The 26861-nt window shown below is 42.0% G+C and overlaps 1 protein-coding gene across 1 annotated transcript in view; it reads right to left on the bottom strand.

Moving 5' to 3' along the window:
• LOC148883036 (exostosin-1b) overlaps positions 1 to 25202 on the bottom strand; it is an 86871-nt gene extending 61669 nt beyond the window's left edge. Inside the window, exon 1 of the mRNA XM_088986872.1 lies at positions 23357 to 25202. Coding sequence (XP_088842998.1) covers positions 23357 to 24297 — 941 coding nt within the window. The 5' untranslated portion in view covers positions 24298 to 25202. The remainder of the gene's footprint in view (positions 1 to 23356) is intronic.
• Between the last annotated feature and the right edge of the window lie 1659 nt (positions 25203 to 26861).

The raw sequence follows: 26861 nt of genomic DNA, 5'->3' as shown, positions 1-26861 counted from the left end.
CTCATTGTATGTGAAAAGGAAGAAGATAGACTCGAGTCATTTAAAAGGCAATTAGAAGCATCATCCCGGCAAGATCTCATCCGTGCGGCTTAATGGGAACACCTAAAAGCTTGTTGATGGGCTCTGTGTGTACTTTCATCCACAGACCGTACCATTGAGAAGTGGGGGGGGGGGGGGACTAAAACTCAATATTCTGTGAGTCCTGTAATTCAAGTGACAATGACAAACACCCTGGCATTGGAGTGGACACATTTTCGTACATCGTCTAGCAGTGAATGAGTTAAAAACAAATACCAACAAAAGTATTCTAGGTGTCCATGGGGCAACAATGCAGATAAATCTAGCAAAAGTGCGCTCCGGCGCTCAGACTTGAGGGTAATTTGAGATGACGGCAGGGGGCTACGGTCTTAACTCCAGTTCTGCTACTTCCATTAGAGACCCACATAGAGAATGGAAGACCCTGACTGTGACATGTGACTCAGTAAACCCTGGCAGCAGGCGGAGGAAATAGACGACGCGTCGAAGTGTGTTATGTTCTCTTTTAAGGGGGGGCGTCACTGGTAGTGTGGCTGATTGGAAATCATCTAAAAAAATTAAATACAGTGATACCTTGGCTTACGAACTTAATTGGTTCCTCGACAGAGTGTGTAAGGCGAGAAGTGTGTATCCCAAAAAATAATTTCCCATAGGAAACCATAAAAATGAGAATAATCCGTTCCCAGGTCCCCATAAAACATAATTTTCTAATTTTCTAAGCCTTAAAACTACACAAAATATACCTTATTTTATGTATAATAAATGTGCTATGGTATTGTAATTAAAGAAAAAAACTGTACTGTATAACAAAGTCGTTTTATTTACCTTTGTGATGGTTGTTGATGGCATGATAGAATGGAGTGGCCAGTTGTGTACAGATGTGTATCCCGAAAAATAGTTCATACAGCCAAGGTAAAATTTTCAGAAATTTAACGTCCGTAAACCAAAAAGTTCGTAAGACAAGTGGTCCGTAAACCGAGGTATCACTGTAAATAAAAAAAAGCCACACAAGCAAAAAATAAGAGCATAAAAACAGGGCATTCCCTCAACGCCCCGGATCCAAGTTCTGCCGACAAATGGAAACAGGAAGTCTTTAAAAAAAAAAAAAAAAAGCAAGCAGTGTGAAATTATAGATCTCGCCGTCACTGTCTGCTAATGTCATGAAAAGCGTCCAACCACACAGACAACTGAAACGTGCTATTAACAACATGTGAGAAACCCGTTACGTCATCGCGCACCAAGTCGGAAAATGGAAACCAAAATACAACGGGACCGGAGCTTTCACGTGTGATGACTAAAAAAAAACGGAAATGATGTGTAGAACCCCCCACCCCCACGCTCCCAACCCCGCCTGCCGGTATGGCGGCGCGGTCTTTGTGCGTCTCAACGGCGCGGCAGCTCTCGCCGAGGATCAAAGGCAGCCAAGTGGCATGGCTCTCAGCGGCATTAAGTCAACTTAAGCTTTGACAGAGGCTATACAAATGCTCGCGCAAATAAAGCTGGCTGAGATTAGACTGACAATGGCCCGCAGGATTTCAGACAAGGTCACACCGCAGACAAGGGGGGAGGGGGAAAAAGAAAAGCACGAAGGGAGGAAAAAAAAGGATGCCTTGAAATATGTGTTGAGATTTTTTTTTTGTGCCATAAAGCTACTGACCTATAATGAAATTAGCCGTTGGGATTACAGCTGTCACAGTGCTAATAGAATTGTGATTTTTTTTTTTGCATAATTTCTTAAAGGAGCATGACCTCATCGTTAATTAACTCTCTTGATGGAATGTTGAATTAACTCATTCACTGCCAGACGATGTACAGACCGCCCTCATTTCAAGTTCATATAACTCCAGACCCATATAATTTAGGAATTAACTCTTTTTTTTCCTGATGAAAGAAGAGAGTCTACGGTTTCAAACGCTGTATTGAATGTTTATGTAGTCCTAAAACTCAATATCCTATAGGCCTGCAATTTGAGTGAAAATGACAAAAACCCTGGCACTGGAGCTGACACTGCCAGACAATGTGCAGAGATGTGTGCACTCCAGGGCCAGGGTTTTTGTCAATGTCACTTGAATTCCAGCACCCCAGAATATTGAGTTTTAGGACTACAGAAAGATTCAATACAACATTAGAAACCTGATGTCATGATCTGGTTGGCGACCAACGGGGAGCGATGTCGGCCCCGCCTGCACCTGCACAGGTGCTGGTCGTCCCGATCAGATTGGCGACCAACTGGTAGCGACGTCAGCCCTGCCTGAAGCCTCGCAGGTGCTGGTCGTCTTAATCACTGACACTTAAAAGGACACCTGGCACGACCATCCGGTGTCGGTTCATTGTTTGCTGCTTGTTTGCTGCATGCATTGTGTATGTGTTTGTTTAACCTTGGCGGACTTTTACTTTTGGTCTTCTTTTGATACTTTGTATTTTTTCCATTCAAATGATTTTGATGTTTTACATTTTGTTCCTGCTGACCTTTATTTTAATACAATTTGTCAAACAACCTCCTGCTCACTCCTGCCTGCTTTTTGGGATCCATCCCCGCCATCACCACCTCGCAAATCGTGACACCTGAGACTTTCAATGGCATTCAATGGTGAGCACGGCCGTCAAAAAATATCCCACGGAGCAGAATAAACCCTCACATACAACAACAACAAAAAAGAACGAGTAGCAGCAGCAGGAGATGGCGAGTAAAGTTCGTGGATGACTAAAATCCAGATGCTATAAAAGGGGAACATAAAAAAACAGCATACCATAGCTGAAATTGCTCTGATTTGACTTGGAGGCGGGTGGGGGCAATAATTGGAAGACGATGGCTTCAAATTTGACAGCGGCTGATCGCCGATCATGACGAAGGGCTTCTTCCTTGAATGTCAATCGTATAACAAGCAAAGTGTAAACGGCGCAGTAGTCTATTTTGGGCCATTTGTCTTCGCTCGCATTGTCCCACATGACTGTTCAAACTTTAGCGCTCCCACCGTCAAGTTGTTCCTCGGCTAACGTCGCTAACCCACCTCCCAGTGCCACGTGGCCTTGCTGCCTCGCTCTCCTCACAAGCTCAGTGCCTAATGAGGCTCTGTGGGACTTTTCCTCGACCGGCCTCCCGGAAGACAGACCTGCTAGCGCGCTGCTATTTCGAACGAGGCGCGTATCGCCCGACTATATACATATATAGTCTTAGTTCCAGCTTCAGCTGTTGTTAAAGCGCTATATAAACCAATATGTATGAATTGCATTGTATTTTGGACAGTCACCCCCATTTCAAGCCCAGATAACTGCAGACCTATATAACTTAGGAATTAACTATTTTTCTGATGAAGGAAGAGAGTCTAAGGGTTCTAACGCTGTATTGAATGTTGATGTAGTCCTAAAACTTAATATGTATGTACAGTAAAGTCTCGTTATATCGATATTCAAGGGAGTCCGAAAAAATATCGATATAACCGGGACTATCGATATATCCGACCCTGTTTGCATGTAATTTTCTCCGTGCGTGCATAGAAATAGTATCGATATAACCGGGACTATCGATATATCCGATATCGATATAACGAGACTTTACTGTATTACATTGTATTTTGGAAATAATTTCAAGCTCATAACTCCAGACACATATAATTTAGGAATTAACTATTTTTTTGCTGATGAAAAAAGAGAGTCTAAGGTTTCTAACGCTGTACTGAATGTTGATGTAGTCCTAAAACTCAATATTCTGTGAGTCCTGAAAATTGAGTGACAATGACAAGAACCCTGGCACTGGTGTGGACACATTTTTGCACGTCGTCTGGCAGTGAATGAGTTAATAGTATAAAGTCAGCTTTATTGTCAAATATGCTAATATGCATGCCATACAGCACAGATGAAATTACTGTCCTCTAGGTCCCAGCGTGATAGGCACTTATAATGACTTTGACAAACATAATAATAACACCGCTTCATGTCACAAAGAGGGTACAGCAAGTGCTGAAGAATTAATGACTCTTTATCTTTGTGTTGTCATAAATGGAATCCTCAAAATGGGTGTTGGGGTTGTTCTTAGGGTGCAGAAAGAGAGCTTAAAAAATGAAAAAAAAGGACGATGTATTATCGCTACAAACGCTCGCAGCATTTTTTGTGCTGTCAAACTGCATGGCAGGTCTCTGCAGATCACCCAAAGAATGTGACTTCTCACACGGTGACTGGGCTGAGCTTTGAGCTTTTGATCCTTGACTGAAGAGATTCGGATTTTCCGGCGCAGTGAGTGATGGGCCAGCGAAAGGGGTTGGCGGTGGGAAAAGCCGGGGAGGTTACTAAGGCAAAAGGGATTGCGGGCGGGAATAAGAGGGGGATTAATTGGAGGGAGGAAAAAGGGGTCCACCTGACATTCTTCATTTTTTTCCCCCCCATTTCTTTTCCCGTCTTGGAGGCTGCCAGCTTCATACAATGAGACGAAAGAGGGGGGTGGGGGGGGGGGGGTGCGAGAGAAATAACACTTGCGTAGCAGAGATGTGAAGGGGGAGATTCCGAACAATGGCCGCTGACGTGCATATCTAATTAATAGGAGAGCGCTTTGACTTGCTTTCTTGATGTGGCAGGTCATGCCTCGACCGCGCCATTCGGCGCTCTAGTCACGCCATACCTCCGCACGGCCTTCATTTCCTTTCTCAGCGGACACCCTTTGAAAGGGTGAACAATCAGGGAAAAGTCCACATCTGGTTATTTTTCCGCTCAAACTAATTTTTCCACAGCACCGCTTGACCCCCGACGCGGTTTGCTGATACCTCCCACAAAAGTGGACAAATCAACGGACAGTTAGGACGGCGTTTTTTTTTTTTACCCGCTCTCGAGGACTGCAAGAATCAAGACGAGGGCACGGAAAATCTAACTGGACCCTCCGCACCCTGCCCACCACCTCAAACTCATATAACTCCACACATATATACATATATAAACACATAATTTAGGAATTAATGAAAAAAAAAATCAGAGAGTTTAAGGTTTCTAACGCTGTATTGCATGTTTATGTAGTCCTAAAACTCAATATTTTGTGGGTCCTGGAATTCAAGTGATAATGACAATAACCCTGGCACTGGATTGGACACATTTTAGCACATGTTTGGCAGTGAATGAGTTAATTCCACATGTTCCATCAACATATTTTTGTTGTGGTAAACGTCTTAATTCATTGTTCCGGGTTGTAAAACCAGATTGACGTTGTCACGGCGACCTGGACAAGTAAGAAGGGGAAAAAAGCTCGGAGAGTGAAATTCTGGTAAAGAAAGTCGGTTTGGAAATAAACTGGTCAGTGCTAACTATGTTGGATATATACGTTGTTAGCTAGCGCTACGCTATGCCTTCTCTCTCACACACACACACACACACGTGTACTATATACAGTGATACCTTAGCTTACGAACTTACTTGGTTCCCAGACAGAGTGTGTAAGGCGAAAAGTGTGTATCCCAAAAATTAATTCCCCATAGGAAACCATTAAAATGAGAATAATCCGTTCCCAGGTCGGCTGCCATTTTGTTGTTAGAACGAGCTCGTTCGACACATCACTCATTTAGGCAGCTCCGTGTGTATCCCGAAAAAAAGTTTGTATGCCAAGGTAACATTTTTTCTAAAATAAACGTTGGTAAACCGAAAACTTCGTAAGCCAAGGGGTTCGTAAACCGAGGTATCACTGTATTTATATGCTCAGTGGGGGGGGGCTTGTGGATTCTGAGGTTCCACCGATGCCCTTGTGCTCGTAGACCAGCTGTGGTGTGACAGCCTCCATCTTGATACTGTCTACCCCCCCCCCCCCATGCTCTTGTGTCTTGACTCAACTGTTTGTGTTTGGGTCACAGCTCGAGCCACAGATTCATCCACCGGGCCAGTCTAACACTCGCTTTGTCACTCTCTGGCTTCGGCTCACTTTGTCACCCTGTTAAATTTCTCCCGTCGACAATCTCTCGCTCTCCGACTGCGCCGCATGTAGTTTTTTTTGCCCCCGCTTTTGTTGGAAGCGAGTGGTTTTTTACGGCGGAGTCCGAAAACACAAGAAAAGGGGTTGGGGGGGGTGTCGCAGCCGTGCGTGACAGATACAATAACCCCTCCAGCGGAAGCAACCATGTGCTAAATTGCTGCCACAAATGTTCTTCTATCAGGTCATTGCATGGCCATTCGAGCCATTCAACACTTTCAAAAATCATGGCACACGTTTGTCCCCCCCCACCCTCCCCCGTTACATTATTGTTGACCAAGTCCGTCAAACTCTCATTTCAACTTCGAAAGGGGGGGGGGGGGGGTTGATGGGAGAATGATGATTAATAAACTGCGGAATATGGTGAAACTGATATACAGTGAAAAAAAATATATAAATACAGTGTTCTTTTGACTTCAAGACGGCGCCGCGAGAGTGGCTGCCTTTCCAGCAGCTCATGTATTTTGTTTTTGTACTTTCATTTCTTTCATCACTTTGCTGCTGCGAAAGGTAAATTTCTCCACTGCGAGACTAATAAAGGCAATTCCAATCCAATAGCTCGGTTTACGAACCCCTTGGTTTCCGAAGTTTTCGGTTTACGAACGTTAAATTTATGAAAATGCATGAATTTGATGCAAAAAAAAGCTATCAACGCAGCTAAACAGAACACAATTGATGAGGAACAAGGTACAATTATCGCAGAGAAAGCACCTACAAGGGATCATTCGTCAAGATGGTGAAAGGGGAAGGCTACGTTCCTCATCAAGTGTTTAATACTGATGAAACCGGTCACTCCATTCCATCAAGCCATCGCAAAGGTAAATAAAACCACTTTATTATATAGTACGGTTTATTTCTTTAATTATAATACCATAGAACATTTATTATACATTAAATAAGGTATATTTTGTGTAGTTCTAAGGCTTAGAACATTACAAAGTAGAATATTGTGTTTTATGGGGGACCTGGGTACGGATTATTCTCATTTTAATGGTTTCCTATGGGAAATTATTTTTTGGGATACACACTTTTCTCCTTACACACTCTGTCTGGGAACCAATTAAGTTTGTAAGTCAAGGTATCACTGTATACAGATGATCCCCTACTTACGAACATTCGAGTTATGAACAACGGTACATACGAACATTTTTGGAGTGACATATGTAGTATTCTCTCCAGTAGTACATGTACATATCTTTATAGCGCATATATTTTATTCAATGTTTCTTTTTCAGTACAAACCAATACAGGTTACTTATACAAGCTTTAAATATACTTACATAAACTTTAAACATATTTACATCAGCCTTCAAAATATACTTTGTATGAAATGCACTGAAGCAACTTATGAGCGAATTCACCTTACAAACGGCCATTCTGAACATATCTCCTTCATAAGGTAGGGATAATCTGTACAGGTTACTTATACAAGCCTTAAACAGAATCATAAACACCTTGAACATACTTACATAAGCCATAAAAATAAATTCCATACAAAATATAGCACTGAATCAACTTACAAACGAATTAACCCTACGAACGACCATTTTGAGCATATCTCGTTCATAAGTTGAGGAGCGTCTGTATATATTTTTTACAAAGTCACTATGATTTTACACACAAAGTGATGACTCACATCTCAGAGAATGTGCCCATTCATGTTTGCGGCGGGAGGAGACGCTTGAATGATGGCCATAAAGACATCAAAGCAACCGCCCGGTAAAGATGGTTTGGGGAAACAAGATTTTTTTGGAAGAAGAAGGTAATTAAAAAATAAATGAAAAAAAAAAACACTCAATGGGTGATTTTAACATGTCTCTGAAAGGTAATAAATAAAGTCTGCTGCTATTCGTGTGAAGTGACATTGAGAGTTTTGAAAGGTGCTTATAAATGTAATGTATTATTATTACAGTAAAGTCTCGTTATATCGATATTCAAGGGAGTCCGAAAAAATATCGATATAACCGGGACTATCGATATATCCGACCCTGTTTGCATGTAATTTTCTCCGTGCGTGCATAGAAATAGTATCGATATAACCGGAACTATCGATATATCCGATATCGATATAACGAGACTTTACTGTATTTCCTGAAAATATCATAGATGAGACAACCGGATCGAATTTGGGCTCCAGTATGAAAACATGGCCCAGCGAGATGTCGAATAAAGTGCACGAATTTTCCATAGACTAATAAACGGCGCCGTGACAGAGAAAAGGGGGAAGATGTAAACACATCTGCAAAACTGCGGTGGGTGGCCGCCTGCGTTCCAGCAGGCGAAAAAGTGCAGCTGTGCAAGAGAAGACTTTTGCAGTCAATACCCCTCCCGCCACCCGCTTCCTTCCTACCTAAGCAAGTTTGGCATACATTTGTGCACAAATCCATCCATGCAATAACAGACTGATAAGGAGCAACAGCGCGACACTTATGGCCTTGATAAGGTTGTGTTGGCTAACGTGAGCAGACAATCATTGACAAAAAAAAAAAAGCGTTAGCACACGAGTTGAACTATTAAGAGAGCAACGATGCGCATCAGGGTGTGACGATCGGGTTGGCATAAGAGAACGCCTGCCGGATGTCCATGATGCATCAAAGTCGTTTAACTCATTCACTGCCAAACATGCAAAAATGTGTCCACTCCAGTGCCAGGGTTTTTGTCATTGTCACTCCAATTCAAGAACCCACAGAATATGGAGTTTTGGGACTACACAAACATTCAATACAACATTAGAAACCTTTGACCAGAAAAAAAATGAATTCCTAAATAATATGGGTCTAGAGTTATATGAGCTTGAAATGAAGGCGGCTGTCCAAAATACAATGCAATACATACATATTGGTTTATATAGTGCGCTTTAACAACAGCCGAAGCTGCAATAAAGTACTAACATGGAAAAAAGGGAAACGTTGTCCCTTGTGGAAGAGAAAAAAAACTTTGCCACAGGTCTGGCTAGCTCTCTATCGGCACCCAAGCACGGAAAAAAACAAAACCCGAAAAAATTCAAGGGAGGCTGTCCAAAATACAATGTAATACAGATGCTCCCCAAATTACGAACAAGATGCGTTCAAGTTGCTTCAGTGCTATATTTTGGATGGAATGCATCTTTAAGGTTTACAGTAAAGTCTCGTTATATCGATATCGGATATATCGATAGTCCCGGTTATATCGATACTATTTCTATGCACGCACAGAGAAAATTACATGCAAACAGGGTCGGATATATCGATAGTCCCGGTTATATCGATATTTTTTCGGACTCCCTTGAATATCGATATAACAAGACTTTACTGTATATAGATATATTTAAAGCTTGTATAAGTAACCTGTATTGGTTTGTACTGAAAAATAAACATTTAATAAAATATATGGTATATAAAGATATGTACATGTACAACAGGAGAGAATACTACACATGTTCCTACAAAAACTGTTGTATGTACCGTTGTTCGTAACTCGAATGTTCGTAAGTAGGGTAGCGTCCGTCCATGCATATTGGTTTATAAAGCGCTTTAACAACAGCTGAAGTTTGAACAAAGCGCTAACATGGAAAAAAGGGAAATGCTGCCCCCTTGTGGAAAAGAAAAAAAACATTGCCAGAGGCCATAGCCACTGCTTTATCGACACCCAAGCATGAAAAAACAAAACCCGAAGTAATTCGGAAATAGCGCTCTACGTCATATTTTCAATTCCCGAATAAATTTGTGAGTTAATAGCTAGAAAGAGCGCTAACGAAGCTTCCACAATGAATTAGGCCGAGAAGAAGCACAAGAAAAATGCTTTCAAGAGTTACGACCATGCAGCTACACGAGATGGGGGTGGAAAATATGATCTGGCTTCTCTTCCGCTGCTTCCATTCTCCAGGGAAAACGTTCAACAAGAATTTGAAGTATGTCATCCGTGGGAGTATTTCTCCATCCGTCCAGTATTTGTGTGGTCGCGGGTCACTGATGTCGGGTCAAAGTGCCAACAATATTAGTTGTCAATCATCCCAAAGATGCTTTGATAAGCAAAACGTCTTTGCCAATGGAAAAAAAAATTACAAATAAATAAAAATATCATTTCAGGGAAGTCACGTATTGCTATCGCTAATATCAACAAAGCAATTCATCAAACTGTAGAACTTGTGGTTCTGGAGAAAATAGAATACTAAAGAAAGTAGATAGAAGAGGAATTCCTTCAGCTGGAGGAGAGGTTCTGATTTATTTAGGTCGAGTGATTTAAAATGGAATAGAAGCGGCTTCAGTGATGCTACGGCTAAGTTACATGGCGGCCGAGTTCTCACATCTCTTGCTTCTGTATTTATTTTATTTTATTTTAAGAAATGTGTGCTATCTTTCCCAAAAGCTTATGAGCATCCCGAAAAGGGACACGGCTTGCTTTGAGGCTCATTTGCTCTCACTCCATCCTCCACATTAAATTTAATTTAGTGAATAATGAATACATTCACTCAGCCTTGAACCCAACAGAGACGCCCGTAAGGTAGCTAGCTGCTCTGCCGAGGCTGGAAGAGATTCAAAATGGAGATGTTCCTCTTTATGTCGCAGACAGAAAGAAATGTGATGCCTTCATGTGGAGCAAATATATGACGCTATTTTTCAAAATCACTTCCTGCTTTAGTGTCTAAGAATCATGGGAAACACTCAATAACTCAAATAGATCAAGTTAGCTAGCTATCTAATAGATGACTAATAGCGAGCTAACTAGCTAGTTAGACAGCTAATACATAGCAAATAGATAGCTAGCTAGGTAGCCAGCAACGATGACCCCGTTCAACCGGGAATAACTCTAGCTAATAGATGACTGATAGCTAGCTAGCAAGCTAGTTAGACAGCTAATACAGAGCAAATAGATAGCTATCTAGGTAGCCAGCAACGGGGAATAACTCAAATAGATCAAGTTAGCTAGCTAGCTAGCTAATAGATGACTAATAGCGAGCTAACTAGCTAGTTAGACAGCTAATACATAGCAAATAGATAGCTAGCTAGGCAGCCAGCAACGGTGACCCCGTTCAACCGGGAATAACTCTAGCTAATAGATGACTAATAGATAGCTAGCTAGCAAGCTAGTTAGACAGCTAATACAGAGCAAATAGATAGCTATCTAGGTAGCCAGCAACGGGGAGTAACTCAAATAGATCATGTTAGCTAGCTAGCTAATAGATGATTAATAGCGAGCTAACTAGCTAGTTAGACAGCTAATACAAAGCAAATACATAGCTAGCTAGGTAGCCAGCAACGATGACCCCGTTCAACCGGGAATAACTCTAGCTAATAGATGACGAATAGATAGCTAGCTAGCAAGCTAGTTAGACAGCTAATACAGAGCAAATAGATAGCTATCTAGGTAGCCAGCAACGGGGAATAACTCAAATAGATCAAGTTAGCTAGCTAATAGATGACTAATAGATAGCTAGTTGCATATTACAACCGTTGAGGTGATAGCATGTAGCATTAGCATTTCTTTCCCCACATTGTCTAGCCAAGGATCCCTCCCTTTGCTCAAAGCCACCTGTGGGGGGAAAAAAAGCAAGCTAATCGACATTTATCGACCGGTCTGAACTTAGCATAACAGCGCTAAATTACATTAGCATACGGTAAATTTTGCATGAACTGACCGCGGTTCACAATAGGACAGTTTTCCCCCACGCCCCATTTCAAATATTATTATTCAATGACTACGGTGGGCATAATGGTGCGTAAAATACGGCAGCTTAAGTCCACCGGCTGCCCCTTTTTCATCCAGCAAAGAAGCGCTGCTCTAGGGTTGAATGGCTAATGTGTGTGTGACCACACAGCCTAGTAGGAGTATTCCAAAAAACGCATCAAGACTCTGCACGCTGATGAATTATTCATGTTCCGTAGCTTCGGGGAGGTTTCACATGAGTGACCGCAGTTTGTGCTGGAATTATTATTATTATTTTATTTTTTTTGCCCCCCCCCCAAAAAAACATACCGCTGAGTACACAGGACGGATGGTTTTGTGTTGATATGAGGAAAACCCTCGTTGCGCATAGGCTTAAAAAAAAAGTCAAGAATCATAACTTTACTTTGTTAATAGGCCAGAAACTGGCTTAGCATCACGTACGCAAACTCACACAAAGCCAGTAGAGTAAACCCAACACATACTTGTTTAGATTTCTCTCTGTCCTCTAGGCGGCTCGAGTGTAAATAAACACTTAGCTGATATTTCAGCAATCCGGAAAATTAAATACATACACATTGGGACTCAATTTGAAACACTGGCCAATAAATTGTCACGTTTTGCGAAGTGGTGATGGCGGGTGCGGATCGCAAAAAGCAGGCAGGAGGGAGCAGGAGGTTGTTTGACAAATTGTATTAAAATAAAGGTCATCAGGAACAAAATGTAAAACATCAAAATCATCTGAACAGAAAAAAAGTATCAAAAGAAAACCAAGTGTAAAAGTCCGCCAAGGTTAAACAAACACATGCACAGCATACAATGCATGCGATTGCAGACAAAGCATGCAACAAACAATGAACCGACACCGGATGGTCATGCCGGGAGTCCTTTTAAGTGTCACTGATTAAAACGACCAGCACCTGTGAGGCTGCAGGCGGGGCCGACAGCGCCACCCGTTGGTCGCCAACCAGATCATGACATAAATAGTCTCTATCGCCATCAAAAAAAGTTCTCCCAATTCCCCTGAACATTCGAACATCCCATGATGGGAATACAAGTGTCTTGAGAGACAGCGAGCAACGCCGCTGTTAGCAAATATTCCCTAGTTACCAGATACTCCTGAAAACCGCAGACGAGCAAAGCACATACACATTGGAAAGTGTATGCTTTTTTGTTTATTTATTTATTTTTTATCCCTTTTCCACTCACCCTCACTTTTACAGCTTCTGGATGCCACTGAACGCCCGCGTCAAAGACAAACAAGGCACTTTGAGAACAAAGCTGGTCTCGTGTAACTATCTCGCGCCCACACAAACGTAAAAATAAACTAAAAGAACTTAAACTTCTTGGAGCTTCGACCCCCGTCAAGACCAAAAAATGGCAAATGACGACCGATTATAAATTTCAAGATGTATTCGGGTCTTCGTGGCGACACGCAACACCATTCCTGGGAATCAGTTAGCTCGCTAAAACAAGCTAGCTTTGGACTAAAACAACGATCTAAAAGCTTTTTTGGGCACCGTTTATGTTGCTTTGATGACAGGTAAGCGTTAACACACCCACGGCAGCCGTTCACAGGCAAGGACGCGGCGTCACAAACGCTAAGAAATGTGTATCTTTGAAATTCAAAGGACAGCGATAGAAACAAGCTAGTGGACACGTTTCAGATGGACTCAGCGGTAGATGAGGGGAGGGGGGATGCCACCACATATCAAACCGCAGTGGAAATGACTCATAGGCCGAAAAATGTTTCCATCTGTGATGTCATGAAATCTTGCAGACGCTCGACTTAAAAGAAAAAAAAAAGCTGGGTCTTAAGAAGCTTTTTTTTTCTTTTCTTTATACAACATTAAGAGCTTGTTTATGTGGGGCCTTTTAGACTGTGTGAGCTGAGAAAAAAATACATAAAAATAAAAACCTGAGAAGCGGAATTAACTCGTGAGGAGTGTGTGTGTTAATTTATCATATTCAGCGACTCCACCAGTGGCTATATTTCGCCACCCCCCCCCCCCCCCAAGCCTAAAATGAGCGTATATTCCTTCCGCATGCCCGGAAAAAGAGGCCCCGACGAGCGAGCTCATGAATAAATCGTATGCTAGCAAACCAACGAACAAGCTTCCAAGGCAACTGGGAAAAACCCGATAAACTAAAAACATAAAAATAAATGACGACTTCCTTTTTAAACGACAACTGACACCAATTTTTTTGTTTCCTAACTGATATCAGAAAAACGTCTAAAACACCCAAAACACACAGGCTGATATTTTTAATCAAATGCAAAACACCAATAAAAATGACTTAGTGCAAAACTGCTTTAAAATGACCTCAGAAATGGTGAGTTTCAGAAGGTCCCGCCCCTTTGTTCGTGACGTCACGCCAGGACACTCCAGATACAAAACAATGGCTTCAGAGAGTTCAGATTCGGAGAAGATGCTTTCTTGTTACTCATTATGAATATGATTATGATGATTATGAATATGATTCAAATAGTTCTGAAGAGGAAAGCATAAATGTTTACAATTGATTAAAGAAGTCCTTTCGTATCAATTCGAGCCATCTGGACTCCAATGTAGCGTCCCAGAAAATGCACAAGATGGCGCCCAAGCTCCGTTGGAAATGGGCTGATTTGTCTGCTGGGAATTTGCGTCAACTAGTATCAAATGGTAGTCTTGGTGCGACACACAACGACTCACCATCGCATAATTGATGTGTTCTTTCCTTCTAATTTCGCCATCAACACAGATCAACATGATGTTTTCAGACCAAACAAAGTACCAGAAATGCATTGTGTGTCGCTTTCTCGGTCAGGGGCGTTCCTGACGTGACGTCACGTCAGGCATCGTCATCAACTCAAAAACAAGACTTCCTGAATATTCAGCACGAGTTTTAAAACGTAAAACATAGCTATATGTGGTGTAATCTTTATAAAATGTGCTCAGAAGAAGTCATTTTAAGCGATTTTACAAATTATGGAAACAACTTGTCCGGCGGTGTCGGTTGTCCTTTAAGGCCAATCACGGACCCGAGCTATCCTCGGTGGGACCAGATGCTTTATTCAGCCCCCTTGTTTATTTTAACTTATCCATCGATCCGTGAAGTGCGATGGAATCCGCCAAACCAAAGCAGACAACGTGCGAGCGGCCGGTTTGATTTGCCCTCCCGGAAGCGGAAAAATGCCAGCCAATGTTCCGGATGGAGAGGGCGTGACACTGGGGGACATATGGCGAGGGGTGGGGGTGAGGTCTACGAAGTCAACAAGGGGTAAGCGTTTCCTCAGGAAGAGAGTAAACTTTTCACACAAAAGGAACCCATTGCAACTGTTTACACCCGGAGAGTGGAAGTCAAACCGAGTCATAAAGCACCAAGAAGCAGCCCACGGGGGTTTTTGGGGGGTGTAATGGCTGTATAGCCCCTCCATCAGCCTGCCAGGCAGCCCCGATATACACCAACAAAACACTCTTTCTCCATTTCAAGCTTTGGCCCCTTAAACTTTGAGAGTGCGCACATTCTTCAGTGACATAATGCTTTTTTTAAGCTATACACCCCCCCCCCCCCCCCCACCTCCTGTTACCTTGACTGAATCCCCCCCCCCCCCTTCCGCTAATTTAAATATGAATACCAACAACTAGCCCACACGTTTGTTTTTTTTTGGCACTTCGAGGTGGTGAGAAATGAGGGAAGGAGGTCAAATGTGCCAAGTGACATCAAAGACCCCGCCTGTTGGTAAATGGATGCCAAATGGGCTTCCCCGAGGCTATAAAAGCTGCCATTTGCTTGGGGGTGCGGGGATCGCAAACAAAAGACTCTTAATTTGAAGGAGGTTATAGCAAAAGCCACATTGGATGGCGCCCATTTTTTCTGGCCCCTTCTGATGAGATAACTCCAGTCAGGTACTCCACAGGAAGAGCCACAAACCCCCTCTCCCCCACCCCCTGGGAGTTGGGGTGACACCCCCTCACCTCCCCCCCATCGCTTTCTGTCACAAATTCACCTCACCCTCTCACGCGATGAACCAAAAAAAAAAAAAAAACGTCCTCATTTCACTGCGACAAATGCGTCAGTGATCCATGCGACTGGCTGCCATGTTGGATTGACAGTCAACAAAATAGGCTCTTGGAGTGAAGGGGGGGGGGGCACCCCCTCACCCCACTTTCTCAGCATGTCCAATTCCGCAGGGAGAAAGTGGAGACTTTTTAATACGATGTCTTTCGAAAAAGGAAAAAATATAAGACAGACGGCAGAATTCGGAGCTCATTTTGTTCAGCAACCATGTGGACCGCCGCCATGTTTTTTAATCTCTTTCTGGGAGAGATTTGAATGGGGAGCTGATCACCTGTCTCTTCTGATCAGTACTTTTCACACACCACCCCCACACCCTCATTTTTTTAGACCCCACCTGAATAATATGGATTTGGAGTCATCTAAGCTTGAAATGGGGGCGGTTGTCCAAAATACAATGCAATACATACATTTTGGTTTATATTGCACTTTAACAACAGATGACGCTGGAACGAAGCGCTAACATGGAAAAAAGGGAAATACTGCCACCTTGTGGAAGATAAAAAACATTGCCAGAGGCCATGGCCATCGCTTTATCGGCACCCAGGCATGAAAAAATAAAACCCCGAACAAATTCGAGAATGGCACTCCACGCCATATTATTAATTCTTGAATAAATTTGTGAATGGCAGTGAATGAGTTAACAAATAAAATTAACATTTTGAAAACGCAACTGGAAAACTGTAAGTCTAGGGGGTCTTCCACAGACGAGTGGGAGCAGAGTTCACTTCCACCCTCAAATTGTTTCCCCGTTCTGACCCCCCCCCCCCCCCAACGCCTCCCCCGATTCCCCCATCATACACACAGACAGAGCAGAGCCGCAACCACCTTGGCTGCACTGGTAATCCCTCAATGAATGTGGGTCACCGAATGGGGCTTTGCCGTCCTCGCCGAGCAAGGGGACAGACAGCGGGGTCGTGACCCCAGTCGTCCTGGGTGCACACACACACACACACACACACACATGCGCTTATTTTCACACGGCCAGATTAGCAAAACAAAGACGCAAACAGCAGCATGTGTACAGACAAGGATGGAAAAACATGGCGCGGAAGACAACACCCGCCCAAAAGAGTGCAAATAAAAAATTAATAAATAACAAAATATAACAATTTCAATCCAATTAACTCATTCACAAATTTATTGTGAAAAATGTGTATCACAAAAATTAATTTCCCATCGGAAACCATTAAAATGAGAAGAATCCATTCCCAGGTCCCCATAAAACATAACTTCCTACTTTGAAAATATACATTTTATGTATAATAAATGTGCTATTGTATTATAATTAAAGAAATAAACAGTACTGTATGATAAAGTTGTTTTAGTTACCTTTGTGATGGCTTAATGGAATGGATTGTCCGGTTTCCTCAGCATTAAACACTTGATGAGGAATGTAACCTTCTTCTTTCACCATCTTGAGGAACGATCCCTTGTAGGTGCTTTCTCTGCGATAATTTTATCTAGTGCCTCATCAATTGTGTTCTGTTTAGCTGGGTTGATAGCTTTTTGAATCAAGTGAACAGATGGCTTGTGCGGGTTATTCGTGGAGCCTGATTAGTGGAATATTTTAACCTTGCAGTCTACACTCTGCCTTTGAACTATCAAAGTTGAAACTCTCTCACTGTCGTCTGCCTGTCTCTAATGTTTAAACCACCTCCCCTCACTGCTGGGTTCTTGACCAATCACGTGGCTTTAACCGAAAACTGGGGGCGGGAAATAGAGGACAAAAACAGTCGGCTGCCATTTTGTTGTTAGAACGGGCTGGTTTGCGAATGACATCACTCATTGAGGCAGCTCCGTGTATGAAAAAAGTTCGTATCCCATGGTAAAAATATCATAAATTTAACGTTCGTAAACCGAAAAGTTCGTAAGCCAAGGGGTTCGTAAACCGAGGTATCACTGTACGATAAAATATCAGGTGGCTTTTCAACACATACACACACACCCAAATATCAAAGAGTCCTAATGAGTGCGCATGTGACAAGCTCCAACTAATTATACGCCACATCATCAACATTCTCCGTCACAAAGGTGATGCGCTATCTAAAGGGGACCAGGCAGTTAATGAAATATTCATGATTTATTAATCTGACAACAGGAAAAAAAAAAACAAACATGGGGAGCCCAAATGGAGTGATACTCTCCTGCCAGGCAGAAAAGGGAGCAACACGATTGCATGCTTCTCGCTCTGTCACTCCATATCTTCGGAGCATGTGGGGTGGGTGGGGGGTATTGGCAAAGGTGGTAGTGACATTAAGGTGGGCGCAATATTTCCATGTAATGGAGATTAAAAAAAAGAGCCCATGTCGTCATTTGTGGACGGCATGTAAGGCAAACGTCAAACAATGATTGGACAAAAAAATGGCGAAAGCGAGGCAAGTGTGATGAAAAAAGTGTGGCCAAAGCACTGCGGAAAGGCTTTCCCCTGAGTGGGAGCATTTTTAATTCATTTTTTTAATTTTTTTTTTTTTGCTGATGAAACCGCCGTGATAAAACAAGGCAGGTTTGTGTTCCCGTCATTGCCACCTTAATGGGAATAAATTCAATGCGCCGTTTTCTGGGCCACCATTTTTATTTTATTTTTTTTTTATTCCGGCGCAGTCAAGCCGCTCTAACGATGCCAGACAAAATATCGGTCATATCTCTTTTGCCATGACAAAAATTCCCCTCTTTCAAAACATGTCCTCTCTTTGTTTTTAGTTACTTTTCTCGTCACCTCACGCGACCTCGATGGCGTCCGTCGTTCGAGTGGGCGCAAAGATAATTCGGGTTTAAAACGCTTGCAAAGCAATTAGGGAGGCGCCGCTTTCTCGTTATCTTCTTGTAACACTGCTACAGTTTCACCAACTACGGGTCAAAAAAACTAATTTTTCCCCCCTCCACCTTGAACATGGTACGCGTTTGTAACTGTATTATGGCAGATAAAGCGCTGGTCAGACCTCTGGTAATGTTTCTCCCTCCCACGAGGGGGAAGCATTTGCCCTTTTGTCCATGTTAGCGCTTTGCTGCATGTAGCGCTTGCAAAAGTGCTATATAAATAAATATGTACAGCCGCCCCCGTTTCAAGCTCAGATAACTCCAGACCCATATAGCAATTAACTCTTTTTTTTCTGATGAAAGAAGAGAGTTTCCTGCGCTGAATTGAATGTTTATGTAGTCCTAAAACTCAATATTCTGTGGGTCCTGCAATTTGAGTGAAAATGACAAAAACCCCGGCACTGGATTGGACACATTTTTTTTGCACATTGTCAGGCAGTGAATGAGTTAATGTAGGGCCAAATTGTCTTATAAAGAGGAAGTGTACATGCCACCGTATGAAAAATAATGAACACGTATAGATGGGTAATTACTGTTGAGACGTTAAAAAAGGGTGTTGTGGTGGTGGGGGGGGGGTGAATTTAATCACCCTTTCTCAAGGGCTGGTGGACTTTTAATGCCCCTGCCGATGAGGCGGACGCAAGTCATAACAGACGCGATGCATAATCAACGACTTGGAAGTCGTTGAAGCGATAACATTTTTCGCATTCCTTCCCAGGCGCGAGTGGATTTGCTGCACGGTCACACTTTTTGTTTTTTGATGTTTTGCGCGTGGAGTGTTTTGGATTATTTATGTATGTATTGATGTATGTATGTATTGATGTATGTATGTATTGATGTTTGCATGCATTGATGGATGGATGTATTGATGTGTGTATACATTGATGTATTTATTGATGTATGTATGCATTAAAGTACTTATTGATGTATGTATGTATGTATTGATGTATTTATTGATGTATGTATGCATTGATGTATTTATTGATGTATGTATGCATTAAAGTACTTATTGATGTATGTATGTATGTATGTATTGATGTATTTATTGATGTATGTATGCATTGATGTATTTATTGATGTATGTATGCATTGATGTATTGATGTATTTATTGATGTATGTATGCATTGATGTATTTATTGATGTATGTATGCATTGATGTATGTATGCATTGATGTATGTATGTATGCATTGATATATGTATGTATGCATTGATGTATTTATTGATGTATGTATGCATTGATGTATTGATGTATTTATTGATGTATTTATTGATGTATGTATGCATTGATGTATGTATGCATTGATGTATGTATGTATGCATTGATATATGTATGTATGCATTGATGTATTTATTGATGTATGTATGCATTGATGTATGCATTTATGTATGCATTGATGTATGTATGTATGTATGTATGTATGTATGTATGTATGTAAGTATGTATGTGTGCATTTATGTATGTATGCATTGATGTATGCATTGATATCTGTATGCCCGTATTTATTTATGTATTTATTTATGTATTTAGGTATTTATTTATTTAGGTATTTATTTATTTATGTATTTATTGATGTGTTTATGTATTTATTTATGTACTTATTTGTATATTTATTTATGTATTTATTAATCTATTTATTTATGTATTTATGTATGTATGTATTAATTAATCTATTTATTTAGGGTGTCAAGACAGGACGACAATTTGGGGCCAGATGAGATATTTATGCTACCCTTGTGCTGGATTCTTTCTGGAACACAGCATTTTCGTTTGAAGGAGGTGGGGGATGGAGGGACTGTGTCAAAGGTCATATGTGGTTGTGGGGTAGGGGGGGGGGGGGGGGACACGGTGCCGGTATGGTCAAGCATGTGTCGTTACTACAGCTGCAAAAATAAAAAAATAAACTAATAAGAGCTCAAAGCGCAAATGTTCAGCACGTGTTGAGTTCAGAGTATACATTTCACTTCATCCCTCCATTTTTACGTCAGCGACGGGGAATCGTGCCAAAGTCAAATATAGAGGCGCGTATATAGTCCGAGCTCTCTCATCAACAACAAACAGCTGTTTTTGGACGCATGCTGGAAGTCACCCCGAATTTTCGAGGCAAAATCTTTGCGCCACATTGCCTTCCTCACCCTACAATAATAATAATATAATAATAATTTGGGTCCTGACGACCAAGCGAGTTTTCGTTATACAGTGATACCGTGGCTTACGAACTTAATTGGTTCCCAGACAGTGTGTAAGGCGAAAAGTGTGTATCCCAAAAATTAATTTCCCATAGGAAGCCATTAAAATGAGAATAATCCGTTCCCAGGTCCCCATAAAACATAATTTTGTACTTTCTAATTTAATTTTCTAAGCCTTAAAACTACACAAAATAGACCTTATTTTATGTATAATAAATGTGCTATGGCATTATAATTAAAGAAACAAACTGTATGTACTGTCTACTAAAGTCGTTTTATTTACCTTTGTGATGGTCGATGGCTGGATGGAATGGAGTGGCCGGGACAAAAACAGTCGGCTGCCATTTTGTTGTTGTTTGTTGCGAACGACATCACTCATTGAGGCAGCTCCGTGTAGGAAAAAAGTTCGTATGCCAAGGTAAAATTTTCATCAATGTAACGGTCGTAAACCGTAAGCCAAGGGGTTCGTAAACCGAGGTATCACTGTGTATATATCATGCCTTTGATGCTAGCCACGTAGCTCAACCCCTGACGTTATCCTTCAAGTCTCTTTTACCCCCCACCCTCGAAAAAACAAGTCATGAATCTCGCACCGCTCCCACTTTGAAGTTGCCACACTGTTTCGCAAACAGATGGGTGGGCCGGCAGCCATTATTATCCATGATGAGCGTCCTTCACCGATTTTAGACATTGGAAACTTGTCTGCTTGTTTAAAAACATGACTCAACTCTCTCTCTCTCTTAAGTCCAAACATGTATGGACAAGATTTTTTTTTCCTCTCTCTCCGACTGTCCTGACAACGTCACGACAACCATTGTGCCACATTTGCGTGTTTCCACAGATCCGAACGGCGCGTGGGATGCCTCGATGGCGATATGGTGGATGGTGAGGTTTCTCAGCCACGCCAGCGGATGACGTAAACATGTAAAAAAATACAGTAAAGTCTCGTTATATCGATATCGGATATATCGATAGTCCCGGTTATATCGATATTTTTTCGGACTCCCTTGAATATCGATATAACGAGACTTTACTGTACAATAAATAAAACACATCTCGGCTGTCCCATTCATGCTAGCGCCAAATCCAAGCTGCGACTTTCATTGCTTCTGGCTCACACTCAGCAATTTCAGCCCCTCCCCTTAGAAAGAAATGCCAAAATGCAGAGTTCATTATTTGTGATTCCAAGACTCCCCTTTCTCCAATACTTTCTCAACTTTTCACCTGAACAACCCCCCTCCCTCCCTCCCTCCCTCTCCCAAAATACAACAGCTGTCGGGAATCATTACTAGCTAGACATATAATCAAGTAAGACCCCGCGGGTGAGGGTTGGGGGGGGGGGGGGGGACTGGAAAAACGACGAGACTATCTTGGTACAAAGGAAAAAGCACGAGTGATTTATTTCGTGCTAAATACTTTCACGACCCAGTCCAACGTGTTCACATGCACGCAAAACACAGATAACTTCGACCACCGAAGGATGCTGATGTCGGGAAGAAAACAAAATGGGGGGGGGGGGGTAGTAGGTGGGATGCGTGAGGACCGGGGGGGGGGGGCTAATTAACATGGAAGAGTTATTTTACTGTTTTATATTTGAGAGGAAATGAGATGTTATTACTCGGAATGGGCGAGGATTACAACTTTGGTTATTAAAATCTGATTTTGTGACGGAATGTCTAATGCATTGATGGAGACGATGGTGCGCTCTAAATGGACGCCTTTCATAATAAATGAATAAATAAATAATGAATAAATAAATACATAAACCAAGACATAAATAAATAAACAAAAAAAAAAACAAATAAATAAACGGATAGATAAATAAACCTTGAATAATCTATAATTAATAAGTTTTAATAAATAAATAATTAATAATAATAAATAAATAATTAATAATAATAAATAAATAATTAATAATAAATATAAATAAACAATAAACAAATAAATAATGCATACATCATAAACAAATAAAAAATAAATCAATAAACAACACAATAAATTAAGAAATAAACTAAATAAATAAATCAATAAATACATAAATTAATAAACAAATTACGCGACCCTAATGAGGAATAAGCGGTACGGAAAATGAGATGAGATGAGATAAACAAATTAACAAATCACAAATACCTAGATAAAGAATGAAATATATAAACAAAGGAACAAACAAACAAAAATAAATAAAGACATACATTGATAAATAAATAAAAATACATAGACAATAAATAAATAGAGAAAAACAAATAAACAAATACATTAACAAACGCATAACAAATGAGAAATAGATCAAGAAACACACAATAAATAAATAGATGAATTAATTAATACATTGATAAATAAATAATACATAAATAGATAATAAATAGAGAAAAACAAACAAATACATAAACAAATGCATAAAAAGATAAAGAAACAAACAATAAATAAATGGCCGCAACGTCTTTCCAATGCAAATTTTAAACACTTCTTTTCTTCTTTGAAACATGTCTTTTTTTCCCTTCCGTATCCGTCTTTTGAAAGAATTCCTAATTTTTGTTTTGACCGACTTCATTTGATACCCCCCCCCCCAAAAAAAAAAAAAGTAAATAACGATGGAGGGTTGACACACACAAAAAATGAGCCAAATGAGCCACGGTTAAATACAAAATGCCAAGTGTGTGTTTACCTGTCATACTCTGCGTTGTCCTTGTCACAGCGCGCGTCCTTGTGCTTCTGCCAATCTTTGCCGTGCTTGCAGGTGGTCAGCAGCACCACATCCTCCGCGTTGTGCACGTGGTATAAGGCATTCCTGGTGTCCGAACCGATACCGGTCAGGTAGCGCTTCCCCTTGAAGACCAGCATATACTTTCGAAAAGGCGGGATGGAGTTATATTTGAGGAAGCCCCTCTCGCCGCCCGTCCTCGGGTGCTCCTTGGGGTAAAGGGGGATGGAAACGTCAAAATGGGTTCTGAAGTTCTCCGTGCTGATACTGGCCTTGGCTAGCATGGCTTGACCGATGTCGAAGCCCAAGTCTTCCGTGTAGTCCGGCCACGTGCCGGAATATAAGTTAAATATAAGATGGTTCCTGCCGTTGTTCCACAGAGGCAAGTTCTGGATCTTGGTCTTCAGATTGTGGACGTATTGCGGGGACAGCTGGTCCCGGTCCAGGGTGTCCAAACTCAGCACAAACAAACACGCCTGACCGGGGTCCGACGTGTAGAACCTGGACCCTTCGATGGCGGACAAAATGTTCTGGTAGCTCTCCGAGATCTTCTCCCCCTTCTGCTGCGGGTAAACGTAAACTTTAAAAGCGTTTTTGGGACAGCGGGAAAAGTCAAAGCACGACTCCATCCGGCAGCGTTTGCCTTTGTAAACGTTGGCGTTGACATCCCGGGCGTGTTTGACAGACGCCCGGGCGTTATACTCCTCGGTTTCCGTTTGATCCCAGGGCGCAAACGTGTGTAAACGGTCCGAGAAGTGAGGCCACGGGTGATCGGGTCGGTACCCGCGACGTCTGCTGTCATGCCGCCGCCTGCTCGCCGTTTGAAGCGGAACCGCTCCGAGGTAGAGAAGGACCAGGCAAGCACCGGCCGAAAGCAGGATCAGGTATCGCTTTTTGGCCTGCATGTGTCCTGGCGACGGATGTTGACTCCCTTGGGAACAAGAAGGGCAAAGTGGCCGCGAGTTAGACTCTCAGCAATGCCGTTTGCAAGGCTCCATCCTCCGCCTGCCTCCTCCAAGGATCCCCAACCTCCCTTCTTCGAATTCGGTTCCCAAATCCGGCGATTGATCCGGCGCATGTGGGCGATTTTACAAGTCTTTTCTCTGGCGTCGGAAGACTTCCAGCATGCCGAACTGTCTTCTTGGCTTTACCGAAAAAAATGCGATTGCCGCCCGAACCCCGGCGGGTCGCGAGCTTTTCCGAAGCGCTTCTCCCCCCACTGTCATTCAAAGCTTTATAAACGGAAGTAGGGGGGGGGGGTATTACCCGTTTACCGGGTAAAAAGCTGCAAGGGGTCCCAGTGGGTTCCCCTCCACGGGTGGGTTGACTGCTTGCTTAACTCGATCGAAGACATCCAGCGAGGCTTGGAGAAGCAATCAGCGTTGCAGCTGCGCTCCGTCCCGAACGCCCCAGCGTGATTCGCTGCTGGTTTCCTTTTCTCCTTTTATCCTCGGGCTTGAATTATTCAATGTTTCGCCGGAAATGTAGACTCGGGAAAAGATGACGCCGCGCGACCGAAGCAGTTCAGCGGCAAAAGCGTAACCTTACGAATCCCGGCATTGCTCTTCGTATCCCCCCCTCCAACAAGCTCCAAACGTCGGGCGAGATGAGCCGATTGAAAACACGGAGCTCAGCTGCGGCGCTTTAAGTTCTCCGCTCGCCAGGAAAAGGCTGAGCTTGTACGGCGAAGAAACCTCGCCTCCCCTTCAACGATAAAAAGACGGAATTCCTCAATCCAAGTGACCAATTTCCCGACTGCTCAGTTGTTCCGTTGCTTCGTCGCTCACATTCCTATCGCGACACGAATGCAACTGTCGTGACGTCCCATCCACGCTCGCCACGGTCGCTGATTGGTCGTGACGAAACCGGAAAAGGCGGGACTTGGTGGGGATGCACCCATTCATAACCGGAATGTCCCGTATGTGCTAAGCTTCTAATTGAAAGAGCTCCGAGGTTGTTTGGAGAGATGCCACGGGGGCATGACACCCTCCACTGAAACCACAAGTTGCAGTTTGATATGACTCAGGCGTCATGTTTGCACTCCTGGCCTGGTCAAACGTTTATTTGTCTTTTTTTTCCACTTCTACGTACACATTGACAACGGTGGGAGGGAACAAAATGCAGTGTCTCAATTTTCTATGTCAGAATCAGAAAACCTTTATTCGTTCTATTTGAAAGGGGGATAGGGTGGCGGGTGAAAGGATAGAAAACAAGATATTCTAAGCATAGTAATATAAAAATGTCAACTGTATACTGTAAATGTGCAAAACCGTTTCATAAAAAACTGTACATAGAGCAAGTATCAAGAAAGGCATATTGATATATGTAGCTGTATTGCATCAACCCATATTTAACGTATATAATTTTAACTGTTTTGTAGAGATGCCAGTGTGTCGTCATTTCTTATGATCACGTGATTGGTCGCTAAGTTCCGGTAGGTAGAAAGCCGACCAACACTCAGTTGTTAGCACTCGCTAACAACTGAGTGTTGGGTGTCTTGTCTTGTTGTTTTATAAGCTTATGCGTTTCATTTTCAGTTTAGATTTACGAAAGTCATTTTAGTACAATGGTGATATCGTGTGTGTGATTGTATAAAACTTCAGCCATGTTAACTCCTGATAACATGGTAATAGTATGTTCCCTTTCAAATGTTCTAATGATTAAAGGACAACCGACACCATTTTTTAAATTCCTAACTGACATCAGAAAAACGTTTTATAGCATCTAAAATAACCAAAACACACAGGCTGATATTTTTAGTCAAATGCAAAACACCAATAAAAATGACTTAAAGTGTCCCAAAAGTGCTTCAAAATGACCTCGGAAATGGCATCTCCTATACGTTTTTTTATCATATCAAATCATGTATGGCGTACTATAATGTTTATACTTATTTTGTCTGTAAATTGTACCGGTGCAGAACTGCATTGAAAGATAATGTGAGTTATCTCCACTATAATATTTTGGTTACCTCATTTAAGCCACACGAGAGCGGAAATATTACTCGCCGCCTCAGTATAAATCGCGCACACCACCGCAAGCTATGACCACAACTAAGATGTAATTTAGGATCATTACGACATCACCAGACTGTGTCGGGCACAAATAAGCATAAATGTCTTCCTATACATACAGTGATACCTTGGCTTACAAACTTAATTGGTTCCCAGACAGAGTGTGTAAGGCCAAAAGTGTGTATCCCAAAAATTAGTTTCCCATAGGAAACCATTAAAATGAGAATAATCCGTTCCCAGGTCCCCATAAAACATAATTTTCTACTTTCTAATGTTCTAAATCTTAAAACTACACAAAATATATCTTATTGTATGTATAATAAATGTACTATGGTATTATGATTAAAGAAACAAACTGTACGTACTATATAATAAAGTTGTTTTATTTACCTTTGTAATGGTCGCTGATGGCTTGATGGAATGGAGTGGCCGGTTTCATCAGCATTAAACACAGT

The sequence above is a fragment of the Hippocampus bargibanti genome, linkage group LG20 (genome assembly GCF_051943395.1).
Source record: "Hippocampus bargibanti isolate YZ-2025 linkage group LG20, ASM5194339v1, whole genome shotgun sequence".
Classification (NCBI taxonomy): Eukaryota; Metazoa; Chordata; class Actinopteri; order Syngnathiformes; family Syngnathidae; genus Hippocampus; species Hippocampus bargibanti.
This window is presented reverse-complemented; position numbering and strand designations above follow the sequence as displayed.